The following is a 26,847-nucleotide window of genomic DNA, read 5'->3' on the forward strand; positions in this document are numbered from 1 at the left end:
ACAATGGGTTACCCATGGGAAGAGAAATCATAGGGAACTAATTACTTTTTGTTATATATACCTGTAATATTTAGGTTTTGGAAAAATGAATAAGTCTTGCTCTTATAATGACTGGATAATGGGTAGGAAAAATTAATATGCTGGGATTAAAAATCCCACATTTGGGATCTTAAACAGACTGACCATTGAGGTTTTTGTGTTCATGCAGAAACAAGACCTAAAGTAAAACTATACATAAAGAGAATTCCAAAATCAGAGCTTACATCAGAATCTAAAAACACATCTTCATATTTGCCCATTTTTTGTTTGTTTGTTTGTTTGTTGTTTTGTGGTGCTAGGGATCAAGCCCAGGGCCTGTGCATACAAGTCAAGCACTCTACCAACTGAGCTATATCCCCAGCCCCACATCTTCATATTTGTATAGATGAACACCAGCCATCTCCATGCCCATCAGGTTTTACTTCCTTAGTCTTTTACTGTTATTAATTAGATCACATTACAAAGTTCTAAAAATATAATAATTTGTTGTTTTTGATTTTTATTGATGATCTACTTTCTAACAAATTGTCAATGGTATAAACATCATAGATAGCATCAACTAAAATTTTGATAAGTAAAAATTAACATATAAAGTTAAAATTATAAAACTAGGTCTTTATTGCAAAGCCCAATATGAAGTAGAATAATTTACTTGCTCCTTCACTTGTATTGAAGCTGGAAATGTCTGAAGGCAAATTTTAGTGTTCAAAGAATGTGGGCTGAGCTAGATATGGTGGCTACAGATGTATACAGTACCAGAAACTCAAAAGGCTGAGGTGGAAGGATGGCTTAAGTCCATGAGTTTGAGGCAGCCTGGGCAACTTAATGACAGCCTGTCTCAAAAACAAACAAAAGAAGTAGGCTAATCAACAGAGTGCTGTGATGGTTAATATCATGTGCCAATTTGAGTGGGCAATGTCAATTGGACTGAGCTACAGGTACCCTGTTATTCAGGCAAACATTATTTGGGGTGTTGAGAGGATGTTTTGGATGAGATTTAACAATAGAATCAATAGTCCAACATAGAAAACTGCCTTCCATAACGTGGTGAGCTTCATCTGACCAGCTGAAGGCTAAAAGGGCTGACCCTGTCCTTAGTGAGAGAGAACTCCTGTCTGACAGTATTGAACTACATCAGTTTTTGCCTGCCCTTAGGTCTGGAACTGAAACCCTCAAACATGCTGGAACCATACCTGGCTCTCCTGACCTATTCACTGCAGATCCAGGGACCTGTCAGCCTCCATAATCATGCAAACCAATTCCTTATGCTAAATTTCTGTTTATAAATACGCACACACACACCCCTATTGGTCTACTGGTTGTTTCTCTACAGAATCCTGATTAATACAAATGCTCACAAGGGTCCATAAATACTAAACAGGGAAAGTCAAGGAAATGCTTTATGATTGCTGCTTTGGTGCCTTAGAAAGCTTGGAAATCTCTTTAAGACACAGCTGTCCATTCATTTTACCAAGTTATTTCAGGTCCAGTGGGATTTAGGTGATGAGAACCCTGTTCCTTATCAAATAGAAAAAGGGCCAAGTATTTCTTTAATCATTTATCAACTGCAAGAAACAGCCCTCAAAGTGTTCAGGGAGGACAGTACTCTGTTATTGATGCAGTACTGCTATGAAGCAATGAATGGTACACAGTACTTAAAATCCTAACAGTAGAAAACATCTTAGAACAAAAAAAATCTTGCAGCCATGCTTTCTATACATTTTCCCAGGAACAGGGTGTGCTTAATAATTAAAAACAGAATGATGAGTTACAGATAAAAATTTACAAATGGAAAGTCATATTTCTGTAAGTGGTGGTAAACATTTGGTGCTTTATTAAATTTGGTAATTTTTCTGATCTTATGAATCTCATTAGTAGGTATTGAAGCAGACCTCCCTGCTGAAAGAAATGCTGATGGGGTTGGGTTGTGGCCCAGTAGTAGAGTGCTCATCTTCGCATGTGTACGGCACTGTGTTTGATTCTCAGCACCACATAAAAATAAATAAATAAAAGTTGTTTTAATGTTAACTCTTTTTAGGAAGGAAGGAAGGAAGGAAGGAAGGAAGGAAGGAAGGAAGGAAGGAAGGAAGGAGCTGATGATGTTAACAAGGTTTAGGAACTTCTACACTACGATGTTCCTCCTTCCCATTTAGATGACATCTTGGGTGTGAACTGGCTAGAACAGGGATGAATTATTAATGAAGTCATTACATTTTCTTTCTTTCAAGAAACAGCAGTCCCCCCTTCACTTATTTTTAATTATCCATTGTCACTTCCTTTGAACAGCTTTGAAGTGGGAGGAGAAGGCAGTAGAAAACACTTAAAACTCTCATCACAATGCTTCCTAGATCAGTAAATTACACACTTGTCACAAGTATCCACATGGGGTGCACCATGAAGAACAGGGTGGATGGCTACAGGAAAGGGGGAAGCAAGTCCAAAGTACAGTGGAGAACATACGACTCACCTACCTTTAAGGCCATCCTTTGTTCTTTAACTTCTACATGAACCCCAGTAGTGCTGTAGATTAAAATTAAATCACTCTATTTAAAAATATCTTAAAGTATCAAATGGGACTGGAGAAGGAAGTCAGGTGGAAAAGAGAGCAGATCAGGTAAAGGAAAAAAGAAACTGTTCTAAAAAACAAAGTATAGAGGTATTTGAATTTTCTATTGTCCCCCCCACATACCATCTCAGAAAAAGAATGATAAAGAATCTTATCTAAAAATCTTATTCAAAACAAAAACAAAAGAAATGTTAACTAAAAGGCAGAGCAGATTGCTTTTGATAACACATTCCCCTCAGGTCCCAGCTAAATGACACTGGAAAAGCTTTCTGTTACACGCACTTAAGAGACCCAAAAAAAAGGAAAATACATGTGTCTTCAACACTCTTTACAAACTAAGGTATTTAGTCCTAATGAAGTGTCTCATGGAGGGGATAGTTATAAGGGAGCTCCAGGAAGCAAGAGCTCTGAAAGGTAATTTCGTAGCATGGAGACAAATGAGCAGGAGCCAGGTTCACCATCTCACACACAGGCCCTATTTTGCCAGACTGGCAACAAATATCCACCTGCTCAGCTTGGACCATGTTGGGCTGACAGGTATCAAAGCAGACAAATCTGCCTTCCTGCCCCAGGGGTACTGCTCCAAAGCAGTGCCTTGGGATTCTATCTCTATATGAGAAGGAGAGCAGCTTTTGCTAACACCAAGGACTGCACAGCAAATTCCTCCCACAAGCAGGGTTTATCGCTCCCTCCCTAGTAGTGACTTAATCCTTTAATTCCTTTCAATGCCAAAAACTAGGATTTCCTGAGGACTGCCACAGGATGTGCAGCAAGCAGCAGGGGCCAAGGCTTAACGTTGTTGATTCAATATAATCAGAAGTTTAAAAAAATGGTTGCTAATGCACAGCCAGAAACAGAGGGCATTAAACAAAAGGAAGAAAAGAGGCCAAGTACCTTTGAAAAAATAAGGAACTGAGCTTGAAAGGGTGGCGACTTACAGTCAGGACAGAAGTCTTTTTTTTTTTTTTTTTTTGGGGGGGGTGCAGTGCCAGGGGTGGAATCTGAGGCCTAAGACATGCTAGGCAAGTGCTCTACCACTGAGCCACATCCTCAGCCTGGGATAAAAAGTCTTAATTTGTCCAAAGACTATTCTACTATCCTCTGGTGGGGCTGGAACATATCACAAGCCATTGCTGGAGAGAAACAAAGGGAGGAGGAAATACACTGTGTGCATCATGGTCAAGCATCAAGATCGACAAAAGTGAGCAAATAAAGACAATCACTGAAAAAAGCTGGGCTTGAACTTAAACAGCTTGAGAGGTAGATGGCAAGGTGGTAGGGTAGGAGTTTATAACTGATTAGTACCAACATTCAATTTAAAACAAACATTTACTGTGCATAAGACCATTTGTTGGTTATGTAATGAAGAACCTGGGATTCTCAATAGGCTATAAATATACAAGTAGGAAAAAAAGAAAAACAAAAATAATTAATTCCAAGCAGCTTTGTAACACTGACCACAGGTCTTTGGGTTCCACCTTTCTTCCCACTAACTGGTTTCTAATTTCTCTACCTTTGTCACCAGCCATTTAGGAGGTAGCACAAGGATCTTAGATGTTTAGATTTTCAAGAACAATGAAAATTAGTAAGTCAGCTTTATCACTAAACCTTTGTTCTACAAACCAAACATTTCCCTCATTTTTCTTTTAAAAGGAGAGATAAATGGGCTGGGGATGTGGCTCAAGTGGTTAACGTGCTCTCCTGGCATGCGCAGGGCGCTGGGTTCGATCCTCAGCACCACATAAAAATAAAGATGTTAGGGCTGGGGATGTGGCTCAAGCGCACGCTCGCCTGGCATGCTTGCGGCCCAGGTTCGATCCTCAGCACCACATACAGACAAAGATGTTGTGTCCGCCGAAAACAGACTAAAAAATAAATATTAAAAACTCTCTCTCTTGGGCTGGGGATGTGGCTCAAGCGGTAGCGCGCTCGCCTGGCATGCGTGCGGCCCGGGTTCAATCCTCAGCACCACATACCAACAAAGATGTTGTGTCTGCCGAGAACTAAAAAATAAAATATTAAAAATTCTCTCTCTCTCTCTCTCTCTCTCTCCCCCTCCCTCTCCTCTCCCACTCTCTCTTTAAAAAAAAAAAAAAAAACTCTCTCTTTAAAAAAATAAATAAATAGAGATGTTGTGTCCACTGAAAACCAAAAAATAAATATTAAAAAAAAAAAGGAGAGACAATATATCTTACCTCCTGGTTTCTTTTCCTCTTCCCAATTACCACCATTCAGTAGAGTTGTTTTTGTTATTCTTTGATATAAACAAGCTTTGAAAAAAAACTAAATAAATAACCTTAGGCCTGTTAAACATCAATCTGATTTTGACTGAGGTTTTTTAAAAATGTTTTTCTAGAGCCTGGTCTACCAAGAAATCAGTGGTCTGAGTAGAGTAGCCTAGAATCCTTACGTTTTACATTTAAAAAAAAAAATTTTTTTTAAGTTGTCAATAGACCTTTATTTTTTTTACTTATTTATATGTGGTGCTGAGGATTGAACTGAGTCCCTCACATGTGTGAGGCAAGCGCTCTGCCACTGAGCCCCAGCCCCTGTGTTTTAATTTTTTGAGACACTGTCTTATGTTGTCAAAGCTACCTTGAACTTGCAATCCTTCCACCTTATCGTCCACAGTAGCCTACAGAGACTACTGGCATGTGCCACAGCGCCTAGAATGAATATTCTTTTTCCTAAACTCCACAGCAGTGATGCTCAACCTGGGCTTCCACTGGAAGTATCAGGAGCACTTTTAAATAACAATATACGGAAGCGCTCACCCCTAGACAGTCAAAGGTTTGCAGTGGGTCTCTGCCATTGGATACTGCTTCCAACCTTCTCATTTTGGGACAAGGTTAAGGACTAAAGTGCTCAGATGCAGGCGGTCCATGGACAGAGTTTGAGCGTAGGACTTAGAAGAGTTCACCTTAATGCGGTCCTCTGGAAACTCTGACAAAGACTCCTTGAACCCAACTGGAGTCAGGTTCCTCTGAGCGCTTTCTCTGTCAGACCTTGAGATTCCCTTTACAGTTTCAAGGAATACAACATGACTAAGAATCCTGCTGAGGGTGTTTGGAGGAAATCCCTGCACTTGGTATCTGACCACCCTTGATATCTTGGCACCTGGTCTGCTTCCTGCAAAATTCTGAAGGCAAGGAGCCCCTAACCCTTGATGCTTCCCTTGGTAATTGCCCACCCACTACCCTGCATTCTGGCTATAAATTCCCACTTACCTGCGCCAGAGTCAGTAAAGCCCAATCTCTCATTGCAGTGGCCCCCTATGCCTATCACCTGGCCCCTCTTGAATAAGAAGTGCCATGGGACTGAGTGTTTAGCTCAGAGGTAGAGGACTTGCCTAGCATGTGCAAGGCTCTAGGTTCAATTTCTGTCACTACAAAATCAGTTCTGTCCCTGGAGCCACCTCTCTCGCTCAGTCCCTCCGCTCTACTCTATGAGTGCACTCTCACTTTTGTTTTAATAAATCTGTGCTCTGCCTGTTTAAAAAAAAAAATCAATTCTTCTTTGGAAAGCTCTCATATCTGGCAAGCTATCAGAAGAGTAAGTATCATGGTCTTGACAGAGGGCAGTCCCGAAGTCCATCTATCTTGTTAATTGCTTACATGCATTAAGTAATGGTAGCAATTAACCATTACAAAGTTGAAGAACACCTGGAATCAAGTCCCTTAGGCAAAATCCTAAGAATAATTCTGGAGGAAAGAGGAGGCAATTCCAATCATGTTAGGGTTTACAAAGTTAGCTTTGTTCTTTAATAAGCAACAGAGATAAGTTCACAAATTAGAAGTGATCAGAAGACATAGCAAGTAAAGGTATGTCTCAGCTCAGTAACTGAACATACAAAATCACATCAAAAAATCTTTAAATTGCATTATGAAATAAAACTAAGTTAGCTGACCTACTCAATTCTTTTTTTTTAATCATTTTTTAGTTGTAGTTGGCTCAAGTGGTAGCACGCTCACCTAGCATGCATGGGGCGCTGGGTTCGATTCTCAGCACCACATAAAAAATAAAATAAAGTTTTATGTCCACCTAAAACTATTTTATTTACTTATTTTTATGTAGTGCCTGGGCCTCCCACATGCTAGGTGAGCTTTCCACTGGGCCACAACCTCAACCCTCACTTACTTAATTCTTTAAAAAAAAAAAAAAAAAAAAAAAAGGACTCAATACTTTAATCAAGAGTTTAGATTCCTCAGGTCATCTTACCATATTACCAAAAGAGGAAGGACATACAGTTCAAGGCTCCTTTCTTGCCCCAGAGGAATGAACTCAAACTCTATTTCTGTTTTGTACTAACAACAAGATTCTACTTAATGGCCAAGTCTACATTTGTTCAAAGGTTACCTTCCAGCCTGCTGCCTGTGGGCATCTTAATAGCCAGTCTCAAACTAACTGAATCAACAAGACACAAAAGGAGTTTCTTATTGCAAGAAACTTTTATTAACATTTGGATTTGGAAGAAAGAGATGAGAGTGGAAGGAGAAACAGACCATGGTAAAAAGCTCTTGATGGTTCAGAATAGATTTCTGAACAGAGAGGGAGGTGAAAGGGGTTACTGATCCATGGAGAGGGAACAGGTAGGCAGATGCCCAAAAGGCCTTTCATTTGTCAGGCTGATTACTCACAAGGAAACATAGCTGTTCTTTGGAAAATTAGCAGACCAGAAACCAGAGAGTTAGAAATAGATTATAAAATAGTCTGTTTTAATAAAGTATTAAGTAAACATTAATTATACTTCACAAGTATAAGCGGCTAATGTTAGGAAAGCCACATTTAATTTGAAGACAAGATATTAAGAAAACTTGTCCCATATGTGGGTTCAAATTTCTCCACCTGTAAAAAGTGGTCCTACAGTTTCTGATTTCAAAAGCTTATTAAGTTGTTGGTTAAAAAGGCCTTTTGTGCTAGAAAATGAAGAAATTAATTTATAAAAGGGAATTTTTTTCTTTAAATTTTTACATAATTTACTACCATGATAGAAGCCATAGAAAAATTTTACTTTCATAGAAAGTTTTTTTTTTTTTTCCTTTGGTAGTGCTAAGGATTGAAGCCAGGGCCTTGTGCATGCTAGGCAAGCACTCTACCAACTGAGCTATATTATATCCCCAGCTCTGTAAAGTTTGGTAAAGAATGTAAGATCTGAGGGGCTGGGGATGTGGCTCAAGTGGTAGCATGCTCACCTAGCATGCATGGGGCACTGGGTTCGATTCTCAGCACCACATAAAAAATAAAGATATTATGTACACCTAGAACTAAAAAATAAATATTAAAAAAAGAATGTAAGATCTGAATTGCTTCCAATAATTAGATGGCTTTAAATAAGTTTAAGGTTTAACGGGGTGGAGAAGGAAGAGGTTGTCAGGGGAAAAGGAAGGAGGAACTTGAGAAAAGAGGAAGGCGAACAAAGGAAGAGGTTTTTTTCTGAGACTAGTTCTTCCAGGGAACTTTACCCTACCCCTAGAATGGAAGGTTTTTCAAAGGCCAGGGTCATGTACTGTTCAACTCTGCACCCCTCATATAGCACCCCTACTACCAGGCACAGAACTTGATAAATGTGGAAACAAAGCTTTAACAGCAGGGTTCTAAGCAGTGAGCTACCAAGTCAGGTCAGGCCTGACTCTCCCCATCAGATACAGGACTCAACTGCACTGGGGTAAGAATAAAACTGTTCACCAGGAAACTTAGTTTTTATTTGTATAAATTTCTAATAATAAGATAAATTACTTTAAAGCAGGAAAATAAAGTAAAAAAATTTTAGAAGACAAATAAATTGTTCCTGGGCTCAAAAGGCAGGGTGTTTGGAACAAGGATTAAAAACTGTCACCCCCAGAAGAAGCAAGGGCAAGACGTTGTTTTTCCAACAGTTCTGCCGGGGCATGGGAATTGTGAGATGCTTCTTTGTAAAATGTGCCTCAGTTCCCCTAATTTAGTTTTTGACAGTTCTACCTCATTAACAACTCTATTACTGTAATTAGTTCAAATGGGACAAATGAATTTTAATTAAACCTCAATCTTCCTAAGGTATTCATTTTTTCTTTTTCTTCTGCACCAACAACCATCAGAATGGGCCCAGCTCCTTCAAAACTAAGAAGTGAGCCAGGAGTGGTGGTTCATGCCTTTCATCACAGCTACTCTGTAATTCCAGTTATTCTGAGGCTGAACCAGGAGTACTGCAAACTCAAGGCCAGCCTAGGCAACTCAGCAAGACCCTGCCTCAAAATAAAATAAAAAGGGCTAGGGATTAAGCTCAGTAGTAGAGTTTTGATCTACATATATGAAGCCCTGGGTTCAATTCCTAGTGCTGCCCCCCTCCCCCCCGCAAAAAAAAAAAAAAAAAAAAAAAAAAAAAAACACCCTCAAACACTAAGAAGTAAGAAAAGCTCAGTATTCTATGTGGAAAGTGATTTGTCATCATTTTAAATACATCTATGTACCTGTCTAGTTTATGCTATTCCATGATTTGGCCATTCTGGCTCAAGATTAGACTATGCAGCAATGTTACAATAAAGCACCTTAAAAGTCCACCCATATTTGAATATTTGTAGATCATGTGTGCACTCAATTAACAGATTTATTGAAAGGATACTAAATGTCAGACACTAAGCCAGGTGTTATTATTGTTGTTATTGTTATTATTAACAATACCTTTAGTAAGAAATAAAATTCATCAAAGTACAGCTCTGGAAAAATGAAAGAAAAAAAAAAACAAAATTTTGGTGGACTTGGTCATTTTGCCTTGATCATAGATTTTGGAGCCAAATTTTCATTGCTGGATGTGCATCAATTCCAAGTGTCCAGAGGAACTTGTTGGAATGTCCCATGCCTAGCTTTTTCTACTCACAAGCCTGTTCTAACTCAACAATGCCATTTAAGGCACAATTTCCATTCACTCCTAGGTCCCACGCTGCTCCACATCCACTGCCAAAGGCCATATGTCTCTCTCTTCCTTGGGGAAAGGAAAGGAAGCAGGAAAGGGCGGGAGGAAGGAGAATGCCTGCAAAGCAGGATGGAAATGGATCTCATCTTCCCTTGCCTGCTGTGACTTTGCTGAAAGTGCTACCCCCTCCCCCAAAGCAGCACATCTTCTCACAGGAAAGTCGGAAACATTTGTTAATACCAACCACATACCATTAATGCATGTATTTAAGCCTTACTTAACATTATTTTAAGCAGGCTTTATTTCCATTTAAGTTTTTTTTAAATATTTTTTTAGTTATACATGGACACAATACCTTTATTTGGTTTATTTATTTTTATGTGGTGCTGAGGATCGAACCCAGTGCCTCACATGTGCAAGGCAAGTTCTCTGTCACCGAGCCACAGCCCCAACCCTCCACTTAAGTGTTTAACATACTCTCTGCAGTCTAACAACAACAAAAAAAGTTTGATCATAAATGTAATATATTTGCATAGCAACGTTTTAATAGCATAGAATATTACTAAATAATAATAAACATTTCTTTTTTTTTTAAAGAGAGTGAGAGAGAGAGAGAGAATTTTTAATATTTATTTTTTAGTTCTCGGCGGACACAACATCTTTGTATGTGGCGCTGAGGATCGAACCCGGGCCGCACGCATGCCAGGCGAGCACTCTACCGCTTGAGCCACATCCCCAGCCCCAATAATAAACATTTCTCCCTGAACACTAGCAACCTCCATCCCACTCCCAGGAAGTCTATGTCTGGCTTTTCTGGTAGTTGGCACCTGTGTTGAAAAGACCTCTGCTTCCTATGTCATCAATCCTAGATAATGTCTGAGGCCTTCATACTTCTCCACATTCCACCTTTCCTCCATGAATCACCATCATTTTTGTAATATTACTATTTTTAATTCTTCTGGTGGCTAGTTACCTTTGTAAATTTAAAAAGCTTTTCTTAAACCTCGAAATTTGTTCATAAACTTAAGACAGTACCTATTGGTGCTTTACTAACTCTGGTAACATACTGGTAGTGGGTGGGGAAACTTTAAATGTATAGAAGCTAGTGGAAAGAATTTAGAAGTCTCGTAAAGATGTCTACCAAAATCACTGCAAGGTACATACACTCTAATGAATCTCACAAAGAAGACACGTACAAAGATCACTGTTGCAGTATTATGTAACATTTAAAAATAGCTCTAATAGGGGCTGGGACTGGGGCTGGGGTTCAGCCGTAGCGCAATTGCCTGGCATGTGTGAGGCACTGGGTTCAATCCTCAACACCACATTAAAATAAAGGTATTGTGTCCATCTACAACTAAAAAAATTTTTTTAAAGTATTAAAAATGCTACTCACACCCTTTTATCCCTCCCCTCTCCCAAAACTGAATACACTTGTGTGTCTTCATCAGTGATACTGCACAGTAAGGACTCCACTACATTTCCCACTTACGCATTCACCTGTCTCTCCATTTCCCTCTCACACAGAGATGTCTTTAGGTACGTGGGCTTACCTACTTTCTTCATAGCTTTTATACACATCATGGGAAATTTTTTGTCATAATGTGGGAAGATGACCAGGATAAAGCACAACATAGTCAAACAACTCTAGCAGACAGAAGACACGCCCCCCTCCCCCTCAGGAAAAGAGCCTCATGAGTAATACACATCCTGCAGCAGCTTCCCCAGACTCACGCTCAGCACTTTGGATAGCCTGCCAAGGGAGACTTAGGACACGGGGTTTTCATTCATACACTTAAATCTCATAAACATTTCTGTGACTTATTACAGCAAGTAGAGTGAGTCCTCCAGAATGGGGAACACGTACTCCATATGCTATTTATGGGCAAACACACTCCCTAAAGTATGAAAGCACTGAGGGAGACAACTGCAGGACAGCGACTGTCTTCTAGGGAGTGAGTGGGAGAGACAGGATCAGGAAAAGATAGCTGAAAAGTTTCATATATCTTTTGATTTCTTTTTAAAAGGTGAGATAAGGGTCTGGGGCTGTGGCTCAGTGGTAGAGTGCTCACCTAGCATGCATGAGGCATTGGGTTCAATCCTCAGCACCATATAAAAATAAAATAAAGATACTGTGTTCACCTAAAACAAAAAAATAAATATTTTTTTTAAAAAGGTGAGATAAAAGGTGAAATGCTATCATTATTAAAATACCAGCACAGGGCATGTTATTTCCTGTAGAGTTTCATGAAATTTGAAAGACCAATGAAATTCTTAACCCATCTGAAACAGGCACAAGTCTACCAATATTGAGCAGATCACAGAAACTATTCAAGAATTTGAATCTGATACTACACAGGACAAGGGAACTAGCGTGTGCCTGTGGTTTTAGCCCTGTAAACCTCGTATCCTGACAAGACTGCCTTCCATGAGAATCTCCACCCCTGCCTCTGGCCTCCTGATCCCAACCTTGACCACTCTTTACCTCACATAGATCTGCTCTGGCCACAGTGGCCACCTTGCTACTCCTTGAACACAGAGTTGCCTCCATTTCAGGGAACTTCTGCCCCTGGGTTTTCATGTCTAAATCCTCACCTTCTTCAAATCCTTGCTGAAATCCACAACCACTACCCTCTTTAAAATGACAAAGTGAGTCCCCAGCCTCTTAACCTCTGCTTCCCTGCTTATCTACCTGTCAGTTCTTACCACTTTCTAGCATTATGTAATTCACACACCTCCACCCACAAAAGAAAACCCAGAAATTTGGACATGTTTTATCCTTTGATGAATACAGGTGCCTGGATAGCACCTAGCACAATGCAGGCACTTAAATATCTTAATTAATAAAGCTTCAATCATTCTATACTACAGTGTTCTCTGGTACTCACACAACTACCAATCATTCTTTGCACCCACAATACTGCACAAGTATACACTTTAATTCAAATAGTCTGAGTGTATTCCCATTTCTGTGAATTCTGATTCAGAGTCTAACATGCAGTAAGAAACTTGATATTTTTAGAATTAATGAATTCAACATCTTGAACATAAGGGATGCAGGACATTTCTATTACAAAAAGAATCACCCTCAGATAACCAACTGCAGGTCTCTCTTTAGAAAGATCACCTTAAGGCACAATCAGAAGACTACTGTCCGGGTTCAGAGCTTTTTTTCTACAAGGACAATAAAAAGATGTACTCAAAATGTCATAAAAATAAATATCACCTTAACACATACACAGATAAAAGAAGTCAGGTCAAATTTAATTAAGATCCAATAGCAGGCTATGGAGAAAAGGTATTTATCTCTACTTTTATTTTTATTGACCTCTGTTTTGACAGAGAAACAATGTCGCCAATAGAAGTTTATCATGCTAATTAAACATTTCAGGGAATAAATTTTAAAATAAATTATTTAAAAGTTGGTAGTGGGGCTGGGGTTATACCTCAGTGGCAGAGCACTTGCCTAGCACATGTGAGGCATTGGGTTTGATCCTCAGTACCACATAAAAATAAATAAATATATAAAATAAAGGTGGTGGGGGAAGCTGATAGGAAAAGTTTTTAAAATGGCCACAAATTAGGGGCTGGGGTTGTGGCTCAAGCGGTAGCGCGCTCGCCTGGCATGCGTGCAGCCCGGGTTCGATCCTCAGCACCACATACCAACAAAGATGTTGTGTCCGCCGAGAACTAAAAAATAAATATAAAAAAAAAAATGGCCACAAATTATTTGACATGCAGGTTAATACTCCATGCCCTTCATTCTGTCCTGACCTTAGTCATGAATGAGCTTTTTTAACAACTAATCAGAAGAGGTCATGGAGTTTCAGCCAGGTTCTTTGGAATGCCTGCTCTCTAAAGTGTCCTTTCACAAACTGGTACCCAGTCATGATGTCATGGAAAGGAATCATAAAGGTACTCCGGTCACATCATGGCTAAGCCTGTCTTAGCCTAGGTCAGTCTAGCCCAGGTGTCCTGTGAAGAAGCGGCCAGATGATCCCAGTCACAAGTCATCTAAGTCTTCCAGTATCTGAGTCTTCCAAGCTAGTCCCAGACACTCCGCAGCAAAGAAAAGCCGTCCCTGCTGTGCCCTGACCAAATTCCTGACCCACAGAATCTGAGCATAAATAACTGGTTGTTGTGTTGCACCACTAAGCTTTGGGGTGGCTGGAGAGAAAGAACTGGAAACAAGTGCTGCCCCAAGTCTTTATCTAATCACCATACTTCATTTTTTCATGAGATGTCATTGGTTAGTACACACAAGTCATTTATCCAGAAGTAGTATGGCACAAGAGTCATGCTCTAGCAAAGGACAAAGCACTGACTCAATATTAACTTTGAAAGATGTCAGTCCTTTCCTAATCACCCAAGTCTGTGCCCTATACCAATAAGATGTTACATACCTCTCACTCAAGAAATGCTAATGTGTCTCTCTGTCTCCTTCTCACTCTCTTCTCTCTCAGAGCAAAGCATTCTCTTTTCAATATACCACATCAGAAAGAGGAAAGTAAATTGTAGCTATTGGTACTCATGAGGCCCTAATGCTACATGTGCAATATTTCTGAAATATTTTCTTCTTGAAGAAACAAATTCATAAAATTAAAAATGATCACAATTTACTATTTCCAAAAATCTTTCCCTAGAAACAGGATCTATAACTGATAGAAAAAATATTAAGGCAAAATTTTTGATTTCAGAAAACAACTTTAATCAAAATCAGATGGACCCCTTTGTTCTTGTTTTTAAGCACAAATTTAGTCAATCTTAAAGTATTATATAGTTATAGAGTGAAGAGCTCAAGGCTAATAATAAAAAAATCTTTTATTAAAGTCATTCTTGTAAAAGCAAAAAAAGTAAAAAGTAAAATTAAATGTATGTCTTACACTGGCAATAGAAATACTTTTTAAAGTAAAAACAACAGGGCTGGGGATGTGGCTCAAGCGGTAGCACGCTCGCCTAGCATGCGTGTGGCCCGGGTTCGATCCTCAGCACCACATACAAACTAAGATGTTGTGTGCGCCAAATACTAAAAAATAAATATTAAAATTCTCTCTCTCTCTCCCACTCTCTCCCTCTCTCTCTCCCTCTTTCTAAAAAAAAAAAAAAAATAAAGTAAAACCAACAAAAACTCAATTTTATTATAACTAGTTTGTAGTCAATACTGCCCTCTGGTGACACAAAATAAAAGTCAAATGTCAGAAAGTGAATGTAATACTTGATTTCAGTGTTCAAGTCAAGGCATCTAGTCTGGACTACAAATTCCACCAAAGACAAAATAAATAGATTCATTATTACCTTCATTATCTATTTAATGTTAAATTAGAGACTCTCAAGGGTTCTTATACATGGAAAGAGCAGTTCTTGCATAAACTATTAATGAAACATCACTACATGGTAAATTTTATCTTTAGTAAAATTATTCAATTTAAGGAAGACCCTGAAGGCATGCTACTCATAAGTTAAGAGGGCATGCAGGACAGTGAGAGGAAAGCCTTGACATCTGTAACAGAAAATTCCATGGGAAGGGAGCCATAGTTCTCAGCGCCTGTGTATCTAACACACTGAAAAGTGCCCATGGAAACCAAGGCCTCACAAGCCTGCCAACGCTGCCCCTCAGGAAACCTTACTCCTTATTTTTAGGAAAATATCTTAACAAAAAAGAGCACATTTGGCTGCTAAATATTCACTGAGTGTAGGAAATGTTTCAAGAAAAAAAGACTTACCAAGGCTAGTGCCATCCTGCCCCATGATGCACTTCATTGAGGTGATGATCTGCTCCACCACCGGGGGTGACAGAGATGTGGCATACACTGCACTGTGAGAATGTGTGCGCAAATAGTCAATCAGCTCCTGGGGAGTTCAAAGAGGCAGATAATTAGAGGCAATTCTTTAATTTACTGGCAATGTCAGTCACTACCTTCCTTCCAGGTGCCAGTGGACACCTCCCTTGAATGGCCTGGCAGAGACACTAACCTGAGATGTGAGGTCAACCGACAGGGTCAAAGTGTACTGTCAGCAACAACTGGGTTAGAATCTCTACAAAGGTTTTTAATCTTTGTTTTATTTTTTTTTAAACCAATTTCATTTAATCTTTGTTTTATTTTTTTTTAAACCAATTTCAAAGTATCTTTTCTCTATTTAATGTTACCAACAAACAAGGAGGCGTTCTGGATTTCCCTTTTACATGCAATAATTTACTTCTAAGCATTACAGAAAATTTCACTTTCATCTCACCTTACACTTGCAAGGCTCATCCTTATACCCTTAAAGTAACAGTACTCAGTCTTGGGGTTCAGCTTGGTGGTAGAGCAAATGCCTGGCATGTGTGAGATTCTGGGTCAGTCCCCAGCAATAAATAAATAAATAAATAGTCTCTAATATTGATTTTAAGGGCATCAGAATATCCTCCAGGGGCTGGGGATGTGGCTCAAGCGGTAGCGTGCTCGTCTGGCATGCATGTGGCCCGGGTTCGATCTTCAGCACCACATACAAAGATGTTGTGTCCACCGAAAACTAAAAAATAAATATTAAAAAAATTCTCTCTCTCTCTCTCTTTAAAAAAAAAAGAAAAAAAAAGAATATCCTCCAGTTATATGGAGATTTATAAAATTATATAAATGTGGCAGAAATAAGTCTTTCATTAGAACACCAATGCTACCTCACTGCATAAAGTAAAGCCCTGTTACAAGGATTTCTAAAACAACTAATTATATACCCCTGTTCTCTGGTACTTTTTAACTTCACTTAAATCTTTAAATAAATAAAATGTGGGGCTGAGGCTATGGCTCAGTGGTAGAGTGCTCACCTGGCACTAGTAAGGCACTGGGTTTGATCCTCAGCACCACATAAAAATAATGTGGTGCTAAATATATATGTAAAAAAATACAAAATAAATAAATGTGCACACAAGTGTTATTACCAAAACCAAGTAAATAAACAAAAATATGATAACATGTGCTAATACTTCTAAAATAGTAAAAAACATGCCCCCAAACCCAGAAGCACAAATGTTATACTTAAATTATCTCCCAGAATATTACTTTTCTATCCTCTGGTATACAGGAATAAATCTTACCAAAAAGCAGTTAACTCTCCAAAATAAGCCTAGTTCCATTAACAAAAAGGGTAACATTTGAGAATAAAATCCACCAAGCCTGATTAAAACCTACTGAAAATGTGTTTTCCCTAAAAGGCAACCAATTATTTAAAGAATGACTATTCTTTAAGACACCCAACACCAGGAATTTAGAATATTTTTGAGTACCTACTATGTGCTATATATGAATATCTGACCTATACCATTTTTTCTAATGTTATAGTGATTTTTAAAAATACTTTTATGAAAATATAAACCACATGCTATTATATTCACCTTTTAATTTTTTGGTACCAGGGATTGATGAGCCCAGAGGTGCTTAACCATGGAGCCACACCTCCAACCATTTTTATTTTGAGATAGGGTCTCATTAAGTTGCTTAGGGCCTTGCTAAGTTGTTGAAGCTAACTTTGAACTTATGATCCTGCTGCCTCAGCCTCCTGAGCCACTGGGATTAAAGGCATGCACCACTGAGCCTGGCTCATATTCACCTTTTGAAAGTGGCTTTTAGCATATTTGGAATTGTGCAACTTTCACCAGCATCTAATTTTAAAACATTTACATCACCCTAAAAGAGAAACCCATTAAAGGTCCCTTCTACTTCTCCCTCTCCTCAGCCCTGGCAACTTCTAATCTACTTTCTGTTTCTACACCTATTCTTAATAGAAAACTTCAAGAAAAATCATCATACAATATGTGGCCCTTGGCGACTGACTTTTCACTTAATAGGATGTTGTCAAAGTGCATCCCTGTTGTATTAGGCACATATCATTTTAAACTCTTATTACAATATTACAAGAGCTAGGCATATCTATCTTTATTTTACTGACAAAGAAACTGAAAAGTTAAATGCTTTCCTGAAGGTCTCACAAAGCAAGCAGAGGCAAATCCAGGCCTGTTTCTTTAGTTCACCATTGCCACCATGCCACATTGATTTTTTTTTTTTTTTTTTGAGAGAGAGAGAGAGAATTTTTAAAAAATATTTATTTTTTAGTTTTCGGTGGACACAACATCTTTATTTTATTTTCATGTGGTACTGAGGATCTAACCCAGTGCCCTGCTCATGCCAGGCGAATGTGCTATGGCTTGAGCCACATCCCCAGTCCCACATTGGTTTTTAATTACCTCAAAGTTCACTATATAATTTCAGAATTGAAAGATACAATGTTCTGTAGCACTCTAGAGCTAGCAAATGCTTTTTCTTCCTCTTTCTATGTTCACCCATGATACATTTGAGTCCAAGGGCCAGAAAACCGAGCTTCTGTTCCCACTGGCTCCCAGGACAACCACACTACTTTCAAAACCCAGCAGCAGACTGGCAACAGGAAGCAGCACTGTGTGTCCTCTCACAAAAGAGGGTATTCTATATCTCAAACCAGAACGTAGTTTAGAAAGAAGCTCAAATAAGAAAACAACCAACAATGAACAGAACCAGCCTTTAGCTCAGTGAGGAGACATCAGCATCACTCTCCGGGCAGCTGAAGCAGGAAGCCCACTGGCACTAGGAGCTAAACCACAAACAAACTCAGGATCTCCACACCCCAGTTCAGGACTCATCTGCTAAACACTGCCAAGTTCAGGCATCCTGTTTTCATATTTAATGGCCCATTCACCTTCTTGCCTCCAATGTATCCTCCAGAAGCACCAAAGCTCTTTGTGAATGTTCCCATCATGACATCCACATCCTCAGGATTCAAGCCAAAGTAGTCTACCACACCTCGACCTTTAGGGCCCAGGGCGCCGATGCTGTGAGCCTCATCCAGATACAAGTATGCCTTGTATTTCTTCTTGAGGGCAATCACTTCAGGAAGGCGAACAATAGACCCCTCCATGCTGGCAAAACAGGATTAAAAAAATATATACATTGAGACTTTTTACCTCTCAAAATTAGAAATTGTTGCTTTACTATTCATGTTGTGAGTTTATTTCTTTTTAAATCATCTAATGACTTCACCTGTGGTTTTAAATCGACAGGGTTAGTTGGTGCCATGGCTTGGCAGAAATCTAGAGGAAAGGAGATTAGATCTTTTAAGACAAGTGCCAGAATACAATAGATCCTAATTCATGACAGAAAGAATTAAGGTCACAGCAGAGTCTTCTAAAGCTTGTACTTATAGGTAACATTAGACTTTTGTATTACATTGCATACACAATTAAAATTACACAAAAGAATAAAAAATTAGGAGATCAAAGAATAAGGACTAGCAACATTAATCGAAGACAAATATTTCTTAAAATTAAGTGGTATGTAATTTGGTTTGACATATTCGAATCCATATTCTTGCCCATATGTGTGAGTTCCCTACGTCAAGAGAAAAATACAGGACCCAAAGAGAATGGGCATTAGGAGACTGTGTAGTGTACACACAAAAAGCCTTCTATTCCAGTGCTGACTTTACTTCCAGGGTTTTCAACAAGTCATAATACTGTTTCTTTAGTTTCCAGAGGGTGCAATGTAGCATTCCTTCCTTCAGCTTAATAATTCTAGAACTTCATGGACCCAAGTCACAAAGATCAGGACAGTGAAGTAGGATTACCTATATATTCCTTCCACAAGAATTAGAATTTTCTTCCAGGGCCTTCGTGTCCGAGGCTGACCATAAACAATGGCATCTTTTAATAGCTTCTCTAGGCTTTGCATATCTACAAGCACATGAAAAAGAATTGAGTCATAGACAATCTTCCTTTATCCTAACTTTCTTCCAAAAATTCAAATACATATTTCTTACTCATTCAGGGAGTGTGTCTTGAATAGCAAAGGACATGAACAAAAATGAGAGTAGGGCAAAATGGTGAACTATTACCACCTTTAACTGAAACCTAAATGTGACAAATATTCAAAACCATCAACATGATTAAATAACTGTGGTTACTGTCTGCTTCAGTTGCTTACCATGCTTTCTGAAATGACCAATGCTTCATCTTAAATACTTTGCCTTCAAGTTAGCTTTTCTGTATTTGTAGAATCAAAGTATATCTCTAATCCTAGTGAGTCATTCATAAAGAAGAGCATAAAGAAGACTGAGCAAGAATGTGAACAAAGGGCTGGGAATGTAGCTCAGTGACAGTGCTTGCCTAATGTGCACCAGTACCAAATAAAAAGTGTGTGAACAAATCTTCACAAATATGTATACCTTTACTTCAAAGTGTAGTCTCTACTTCCTTCCACCTGGGATGTACTCAATAAGTGCTTGTTAAATAGCCTAATCTTGGTACTGGGTTTAAAATACACCAATCTGGGTGCTTGTGTCTATGTTTTAAGCATGCTTGGCAAGCAGTTGAGACTGTTCCCTATTCAACTTCCTCAGCCATTCATATATAACCAAGTTCTGTGGCTCTGCTAGTGCTTAAGGTGGTTAATTGGCCTAGGACACGACGGGGTATTACCATTAATGAGGATCATATGGTAAAGTTCCTATTAAAGACAAATTCTATGAAGACTGTTGCCACCATTATGACCTCCATATTTAAAATATTTGCTCTGAAATGAATCTTAAAAAATTCCCCCAGGGGCTGGGGTTGTGGCTCAGTGGTAGCGTACTTGCCTAGCATGCGTGAGGCACTGGGTTTGATTCTCAGCACCACATACAAATAAATAAAATAAAGGTCCAGGGGCTGGGGATATGGTCAAGCGGTAGCGCGCTCGCCTGGCGTGCGTGTGGCCCGGGTTCGATCCTCAGCACCACATACAAACAAAGATGTTGGGTCTGCCGAAAACTGAAAAATAAATATTAAAAAATTCTTTCTCTCTCTCTCTCTCAAAAAAATTTAAAAAATAAAAAATAAATAAAGGTCCATCAACAACTAAAAAATATTTTTAAAAAAATTCCCCCAAATCTAATCCCCAATTCTGGGGGATATTTAATAGTAGCAGGAGACACCTCACCATGAAATATGAATTTGCATTTTTTTATTGCTCATCACTGGAGAAGGGGTTTACAAAATCATGTTTGTTCTTTTCATAAAAGAACTGTGATAAGGAGAAATAAAGCAATAAAAACACAAAACACAAACACAAATATGATAACCAGAGGCTGAGATTGTGCTTAAACTTTCAGCTATTTGCAATAAAGCAGTTTGCACCCTTCCTAAGAGAAGACAGAAGATGCTCTATACAGGAGTATATTTGCCCTAATTTTTAAAAACATATTTTTAGATGTCAATGGACCTTTATTTTATTTATATGCAGTGCTTAGAATCCAACCCAGCACCTCACACATGCTAGACAAGTGCTCTACCACTATGTCTCAACCCCAGCCCAATCTGTCCTAATTTGAAGTCTATAGTTCTGCAGATAGCAATGTGTGGCAATCAGCCAGAGACAAGTGTATACTTGTTATTTGAGTTTCTTATGTTTATAGACAGACAGGAAGAGGAAAATAAATATTGATTCTAAGTTTTAGACAAGAAGAAATATCTATAACAGAATGCTTGATCATATTATCTATTTGGGAAAAAAACATTTAATCTCTTTCCCCTATTTCCTCAAATTTTACTATATATTTCCTCAAATTTCACAGAAATTTAGGTTGAAATATATAGTAAAACTCCCAGAAAAGTATAACTTTATGATTGAAATGAGGAAGACATTAAGTAAAATCCAACAGTCCCAACAAGCATGACAAAATAATTTTGTGTCTGCATAGCAAGACACACAAAAAAAGAGTCAAAAATAAATTAAAAAATGGTGCAACTTTATATATAAAGGGCTCTTACAATCAGAGGAAAAGATAAACAGTTTGAAAATGGCCAATTTATAAAGTAACACCAGTAAACAAGTATCTAAAATAACTATATAAAAAGTTGCTTTACACTTAATAATCGAAGAAATAAAAATCAATGTATTATTTATTTACTAATTAGATTCAAAAAGATTTAAAATGATTCATAATAACCTATGTTGTCCAATGATTAGAAAGAGTTATTTGTATAATGCTTAAAAGCAATTTGGAAAAGGATTAAAAATTTACACCCTTTTACTCAAGCATTCTGAGACTGCCAGGCACTAATCAGATGATTGTACAAAAATGGGAGTGAAGTGCAGTTTCTAATAGAAAAGTTTAGAAACAATTTGAGGTTCATACTGAGGGGCGGATTCACTTATGACAAAATCAGAAATAATTGCCAAACTGGCATTAAAGGAGGAGGTAGTCATAGCTACTAACAATCTATGTTCACATTGTTAAAAAAAGGAAATTGCAGGTTACACCTTAGGTTTCATTTGATAAAACAAAATACATTTTAGGCAAGAAAAACAGAAGAAAGTCATTAAGACCCATAATCCTTTTCTCCAGAGGTAAAGAACATTTTGGAATATATTATTCTAGACTTTGATCTGTACATACACACGTTTTGGCAAAAGAGATTAAACATACAGTGCAGTAATTTTTTCTCACTGTGTGTATTTTAACTATGAAAATTATGTTGCATTGTGTATTATTTAATAGTACACAGATAATTTCCACTTGGAGAGCAGGTTTTTGCTTTCTGGCACTTTTCTCTGAGGTCCTACAGTTATCTGTACATATCCAGATCTCCGTACTTGCCTATTGTATTGTAAATGCTGGTTTAACTGTTAAATCTTTATTAACCAGAGATCCTACAGATCAGGAATCCTGATTTATTATCTCAATACCCTTCAGGCATCTATTATGTATACTTTAACAAGAAATTTGCAAACAAGAAAATGGAATGGAAAACCTGAAAGTCAATTAAAAGGAGACTATCATATTTTGCATATAAGATCTGTGTTTTTACTACAATGAGGAAGTGCACAACTTTTAAAAAACAGGAGAACATTTTAAATTTTCTATTTAGCTTCATTTATGTTTTCTATTATTAATAGAAGTAATGTTACTATTACCATTGACACAAAGAATATTAAACCCTAAAGCATATAGTGAATTCTATGACAAAACTCACTGTTGTGCTTGAAGATTCGAATGGTTGCCCCCGACAGTCTGGCTCCTAGAACCAGCGATGCGTGGTTTAGCTCATCACTCAGAATTAAGCAACCCTGCAAAACCACAAGCATAGGAAGGTAAGATGATGGAGGGGAAAGTGTTAATTATGCAACTTACAAAAGGCTAGAGTCACTAATAATTAAACCCTATTAAGGAAACCCTACACAACAGCAAAGTGATTGATTTTTTAAAAAGTGTATTTGTTTTTGCAGAGATACCTTAGAAATCGATGCAAAATCCTAGCCTATTTAATACCTTCATTCTGTGATGGACCTAAACATTCAGATACACAGCAAGAGGTTCTTATTCATATGCTAAAATCATAAGATTTTAGCATATGAATAAGACCATCTTTAAAAGATTTGGTTTTCTCTGATTTGAGAATATTCTCTCTCTCTCTCTCTCTCTCTGTACCAGGGATTGAGATCAGGGCACTCAACTACTGAGCCACATCCCCAGTTCTATTTTGTATTTTATTTAGAAACAGGGTCTTACTGAGTTGCTTAGCACCTTGCTTTTTGCTGAGGCTGATTTTGAACTCACAATCCTCCTGTCTCAGCCTCCTAAGCAGCTGGGATTACAGGCATGTGCCACTGATTTGAGAATATTTCAACTGAATTTTGATATGCTGTACTGTTTACTTGTAGGAAATGGCATCTCAGAGTTAAGCCTGTAGAAACGGGGCACTGTTTCTCTCTACTAACCATATCATTCGGAATTCAGGAAGGATCTCACTTATAAACCCCATATCCCATGGTGTGTAAAATCTCTGGAAAAACTTTACTTTCACATGTAAATATGGTACATGCTACAGCAACAGGAAAAGGTTGATGCTCTTGGTTTTTTATTTCTTCCCTAATTCATACTAGGCCATCTCTCCTGGAGTCCTTCCACTATAAGGGCACATGGTGTTCTTAATGCACAGGTTTTTTTCTCCGTCAAAAAACAGCTTCAAAATATCCGATTAGATCTCATTTTCTCTGAATCGCCTCTTAAAAAACCCCCTTTTCCTGCAGATGGCAGAATCACAGCCTTTGGGACAGGAATCCCCTGTATTTCTCCTTTGCTAGAAAAGCAATAAACCTTTTTTATCTCAAAAAAAATCACATTAGATAAAATAATATAAGGTACAGAAAGTATACAATATGCTCCCGTAAGAATAAAAGGAAGAATTTGGATTAGCATATGCCTATTTATTACAGGATATTCTTGGACAGATATTTAGGAAAATTGTAATAGCAGGTATCTGAATTTTTTTACTGTGTGCTAGTTTTTTATTACTTAAATAAAAGCTACCTATATCAAAATAAAAAAGGGCTGGGGATGTGGCTCTGTGGCAAAGCACCCCTGGGTTTGATCCCTGGTACTAAATAAAAGGCAGGTTTAGAGGTATGGGTACAAACTCCTGATTTTAAAAATTCACATTTATTATATACATATGTGTACATACACACAGCTGTGTTTGTATGCATGAGTTAGTATACATATATGCATGTTCTATCTGTATCCACTAAGGCATGTGAAGCAGTAAAATCCCATAGCAATAAACACACCTGGTTCCCAGACCCTGACTTCTAAATATAATTCTCTGGTTGATCCGAAAGCTAGGATAAAGAACTAAGCTGAGCCTGGAACTTTTTTTTTTTTGTACTGGAGATTGAACCTAGGGGTTCTCAACCACCGAGCCATACCCCCATACCTCCCCTTAAAAAAATTTTTTTTTAGTTATAGATGGACATAATACCTTTATTTTATTTGTTTATTTTTATGTGGTGCCAGGGATTGAATCCAGTGTCTCACGCATGCTAGGCAAGTGCTCTACCACTGAGCCACAAACCCGGCCCACCCCCAGCCCTTTTTATATTTTATTGAGAGACAGGGCCTTGCTAAGTTGCTGAAGCTGGCTTTGAACTCTCGATCCTCCTACCTCAGCCTCCCAAGCTGCTGGGATTACAGGTGTGCACCCCTGCATCTGGCTAAGCCTGGATCATCTTAATATGCCAGAAAGCAAGAAAGTACTTTTAAAAAATGAAAAAGTTGTTGCATATTCTAAAGACACAAGAGCCTTCCTGAATGAGTTCCCAATGCCCCAAACTAAAATAATTCAGGTAACAAAAAGAAGCAATCACATTGGATTATTACCCAAATAATGAAAAAGTCACAAATACATAGTGATATAAATACATAGGGGACAATTCTTCCTTACACACAATTCAAATGAGTATTGAAGGAGAAAAGTAGAAAATTTAATGTAAGAACATCAAAGTAATAACTGCTGTAGTTGAGATCCACAGATGAATACTAAAATTAGTAGGTGAAAGGCGAATTGCCCAGTAACATACACCAATACCGTGCACCCTACAGGGCACATGGTGTTCTTAATACACTGCTTCAGTCGATCATGAGACAGAGCAGACACACCCAAACTGAGACAGCCTAAAAGGAAAGACAGGACTGTCACAGATTGGAAAGGACTGAGGAGCTACAATAACTGAATGTAGTTAGTTATGTACATTCTTTTATTTTCTTCTCTCTCCAGTTAATTTCTTTTTCTGGAAAAATATGCATTATCATTATGGCCTTTTTGTTTATAATCTATTTTTAGATAACACTGTTTACCATCTGTAGATTATATCCTACTATTATATCCTTGGTTTAAAAAAATGAAATAAATATTAAATATCAGCAGTTGACGTCTAAGTGCATAATATATTTCAGGCAACATGTTCAGAGATTTAGATGCATTAATACTTTTAATTGCCACAACAATCGTTATGAGGAAGGTATTATTATCATCTTCACTTTACATAGAAGACACTGAGTCAGGATAACTCTCTTGCTCAAGGTCATCAAAATGCACATTCCATAAAAAGCTCCTGCTTCCAGAACATTGTATTTATCAACAAACTGCCCTCCCTGCATCGAAGATGAACAATCAACCATCTCACAGAGAAATTCAGTACCAGATTCAAAGAATTAGGAGAAGTAGACAGTTGCTGCCCTTAACAGGTTAAAGGATATTTAGTAACATTTCAACTACAATGTTTGAGATTCAGAAGACAAATCTTTAAGGTAGTACATTCCCATGTAAATAGAGAAGAAATCTAACTTTAGATAGGAATTTGCTAGAGTTTGTGTTCATACAGGGAGAAAATGAAGTTATCTAATGTTCTAAGTATAAAAATTCTAATTCCTAAATAAAGGACAGTAATGCCTTATAATCAATGTGACGTCAAAGAACCACACACTGTGTTTTTGAGGGAATCTGTATGTTTAATCCAAGTTGTTAGATTCACTACCGTAAAGTTGTTCTAATATTCCCTCATTACCCTTGACTTCTGGAGGCAGTGAGCGATGCCCTCACTTGCTCCTGCTATTGGTCTTTTGTGTCTTCTCATCCTGATCAGTTGGCCATACATTTACCAATTTTATTCACTTTCTCAAGAGGCAGTTTTGGTTTCACTGATTTCCTAGAATCTAATTCACTGATTTTTGCATTTATCTTTATTGCATACTTCCTTCTGCTTAGTTTGGGTTTCGTTTGCTCTTTTCTAGTTTCTTAAGATAGAAAGTTTTCTAGCTGGGTACAGTGGTGCACACCTGTAATCCCAGTGGCTCAGGAGGCTGGGGCAGGATGATTGCAGGTTCAAAGCTGGCCTCAGCAACTTAGTGAGACCCCAAGCAACCTAGTGAGACCTTGTCTCAAAAAAAAGGACTGGGGATGTGTTTCAGTGGTTAAGCACCCTGGGTTCTATCCCCAGTATAAAACATAAAACAAAAAACAAACAAACAAAAAAAAACCCTACAAATGAACAAAAACATTTTCTTTTGACACTCTACATTCCCATCTGAGCACTGCTTTACCTTTATCCAACAAATTATGATATTAATTTCCATTTAATTGAAAATGTTTTCTAGCTTCCCTTATTTTTTATTCTTTGGCTCATGGATAATCCAGAAATGTGTGGTTTAAGTTTCAAATATTTAAGGATGTTCCAGATATCTTTGTGTTACTGATTCCTAATTTCACCGTGGTCAGAGAACAAAAACTTGTTTAATGGTCTGAAGTATGGTCTTGTTTATTTTATTTATTTATTTATTTATTTTTTGGAGACAGGGTTTCACTAGGTTACTTAGGGTCTCACTCTCGGTAAATGTTTTGCTGTTGTTGGGTGAAGTGTCTGAGTAGTGTCAATCAGGTCGGCTGGTTGAAAGTATTTTCTAAATGTTCAATATCCATATGGATTTTATGTTTAGTTCTATTGATTGATAGAGGCGTGTGGATATCTAATTA

The 26,847-nt window shown here is 38.0% G+C and overlaps 1 protein-coding gene across 1 annotated transcript in view; it reads right to left on the bottom strand.

Moving 5' to 3' along the window:
• SPTLC2 (serine palmitoyltransferase long chain base subunit 2) overlaps positions 1-26,847 on the bottom strand; it is a 109,217-nt gene that overhangs the window by 24,403 nt on the left and 57,967 nt on the right. Inside the window, exons 6-9 of the mRNA XM_081291284.1 lie at positions 22,513-22,606; positions 19,128-19,233; positions 18,204-18,423; positions 15,218-15,344 (exon numbers count right to left, since the gene is read on the bottom strand). Of these exons, the coding sequence (XP_081147410.1) occupies positions 15,218-15,344; positions 18,204-18,423; positions 19,128-19,233; positions 22,513-22,606 (547 nt within the window). The remainder of the gene's footprint in view (positions 1-15,217; positions 15,345-18,203; positions 18,424-19,127; positions 19,234-22,512; positions 22,607-26,847) is intronic.

Source organism: Spermophilus citellus (assembly GCF_964194105.1).
Source record: "Spermophilus citellus genome assembly, chromosome: 4".
Classification (NCBI taxonomy): Eukaryota; Metazoa; Chordata; class Mammalia; order Rodentia; family Sciuridae; genus Spermophilus; species Spermophilus citellus.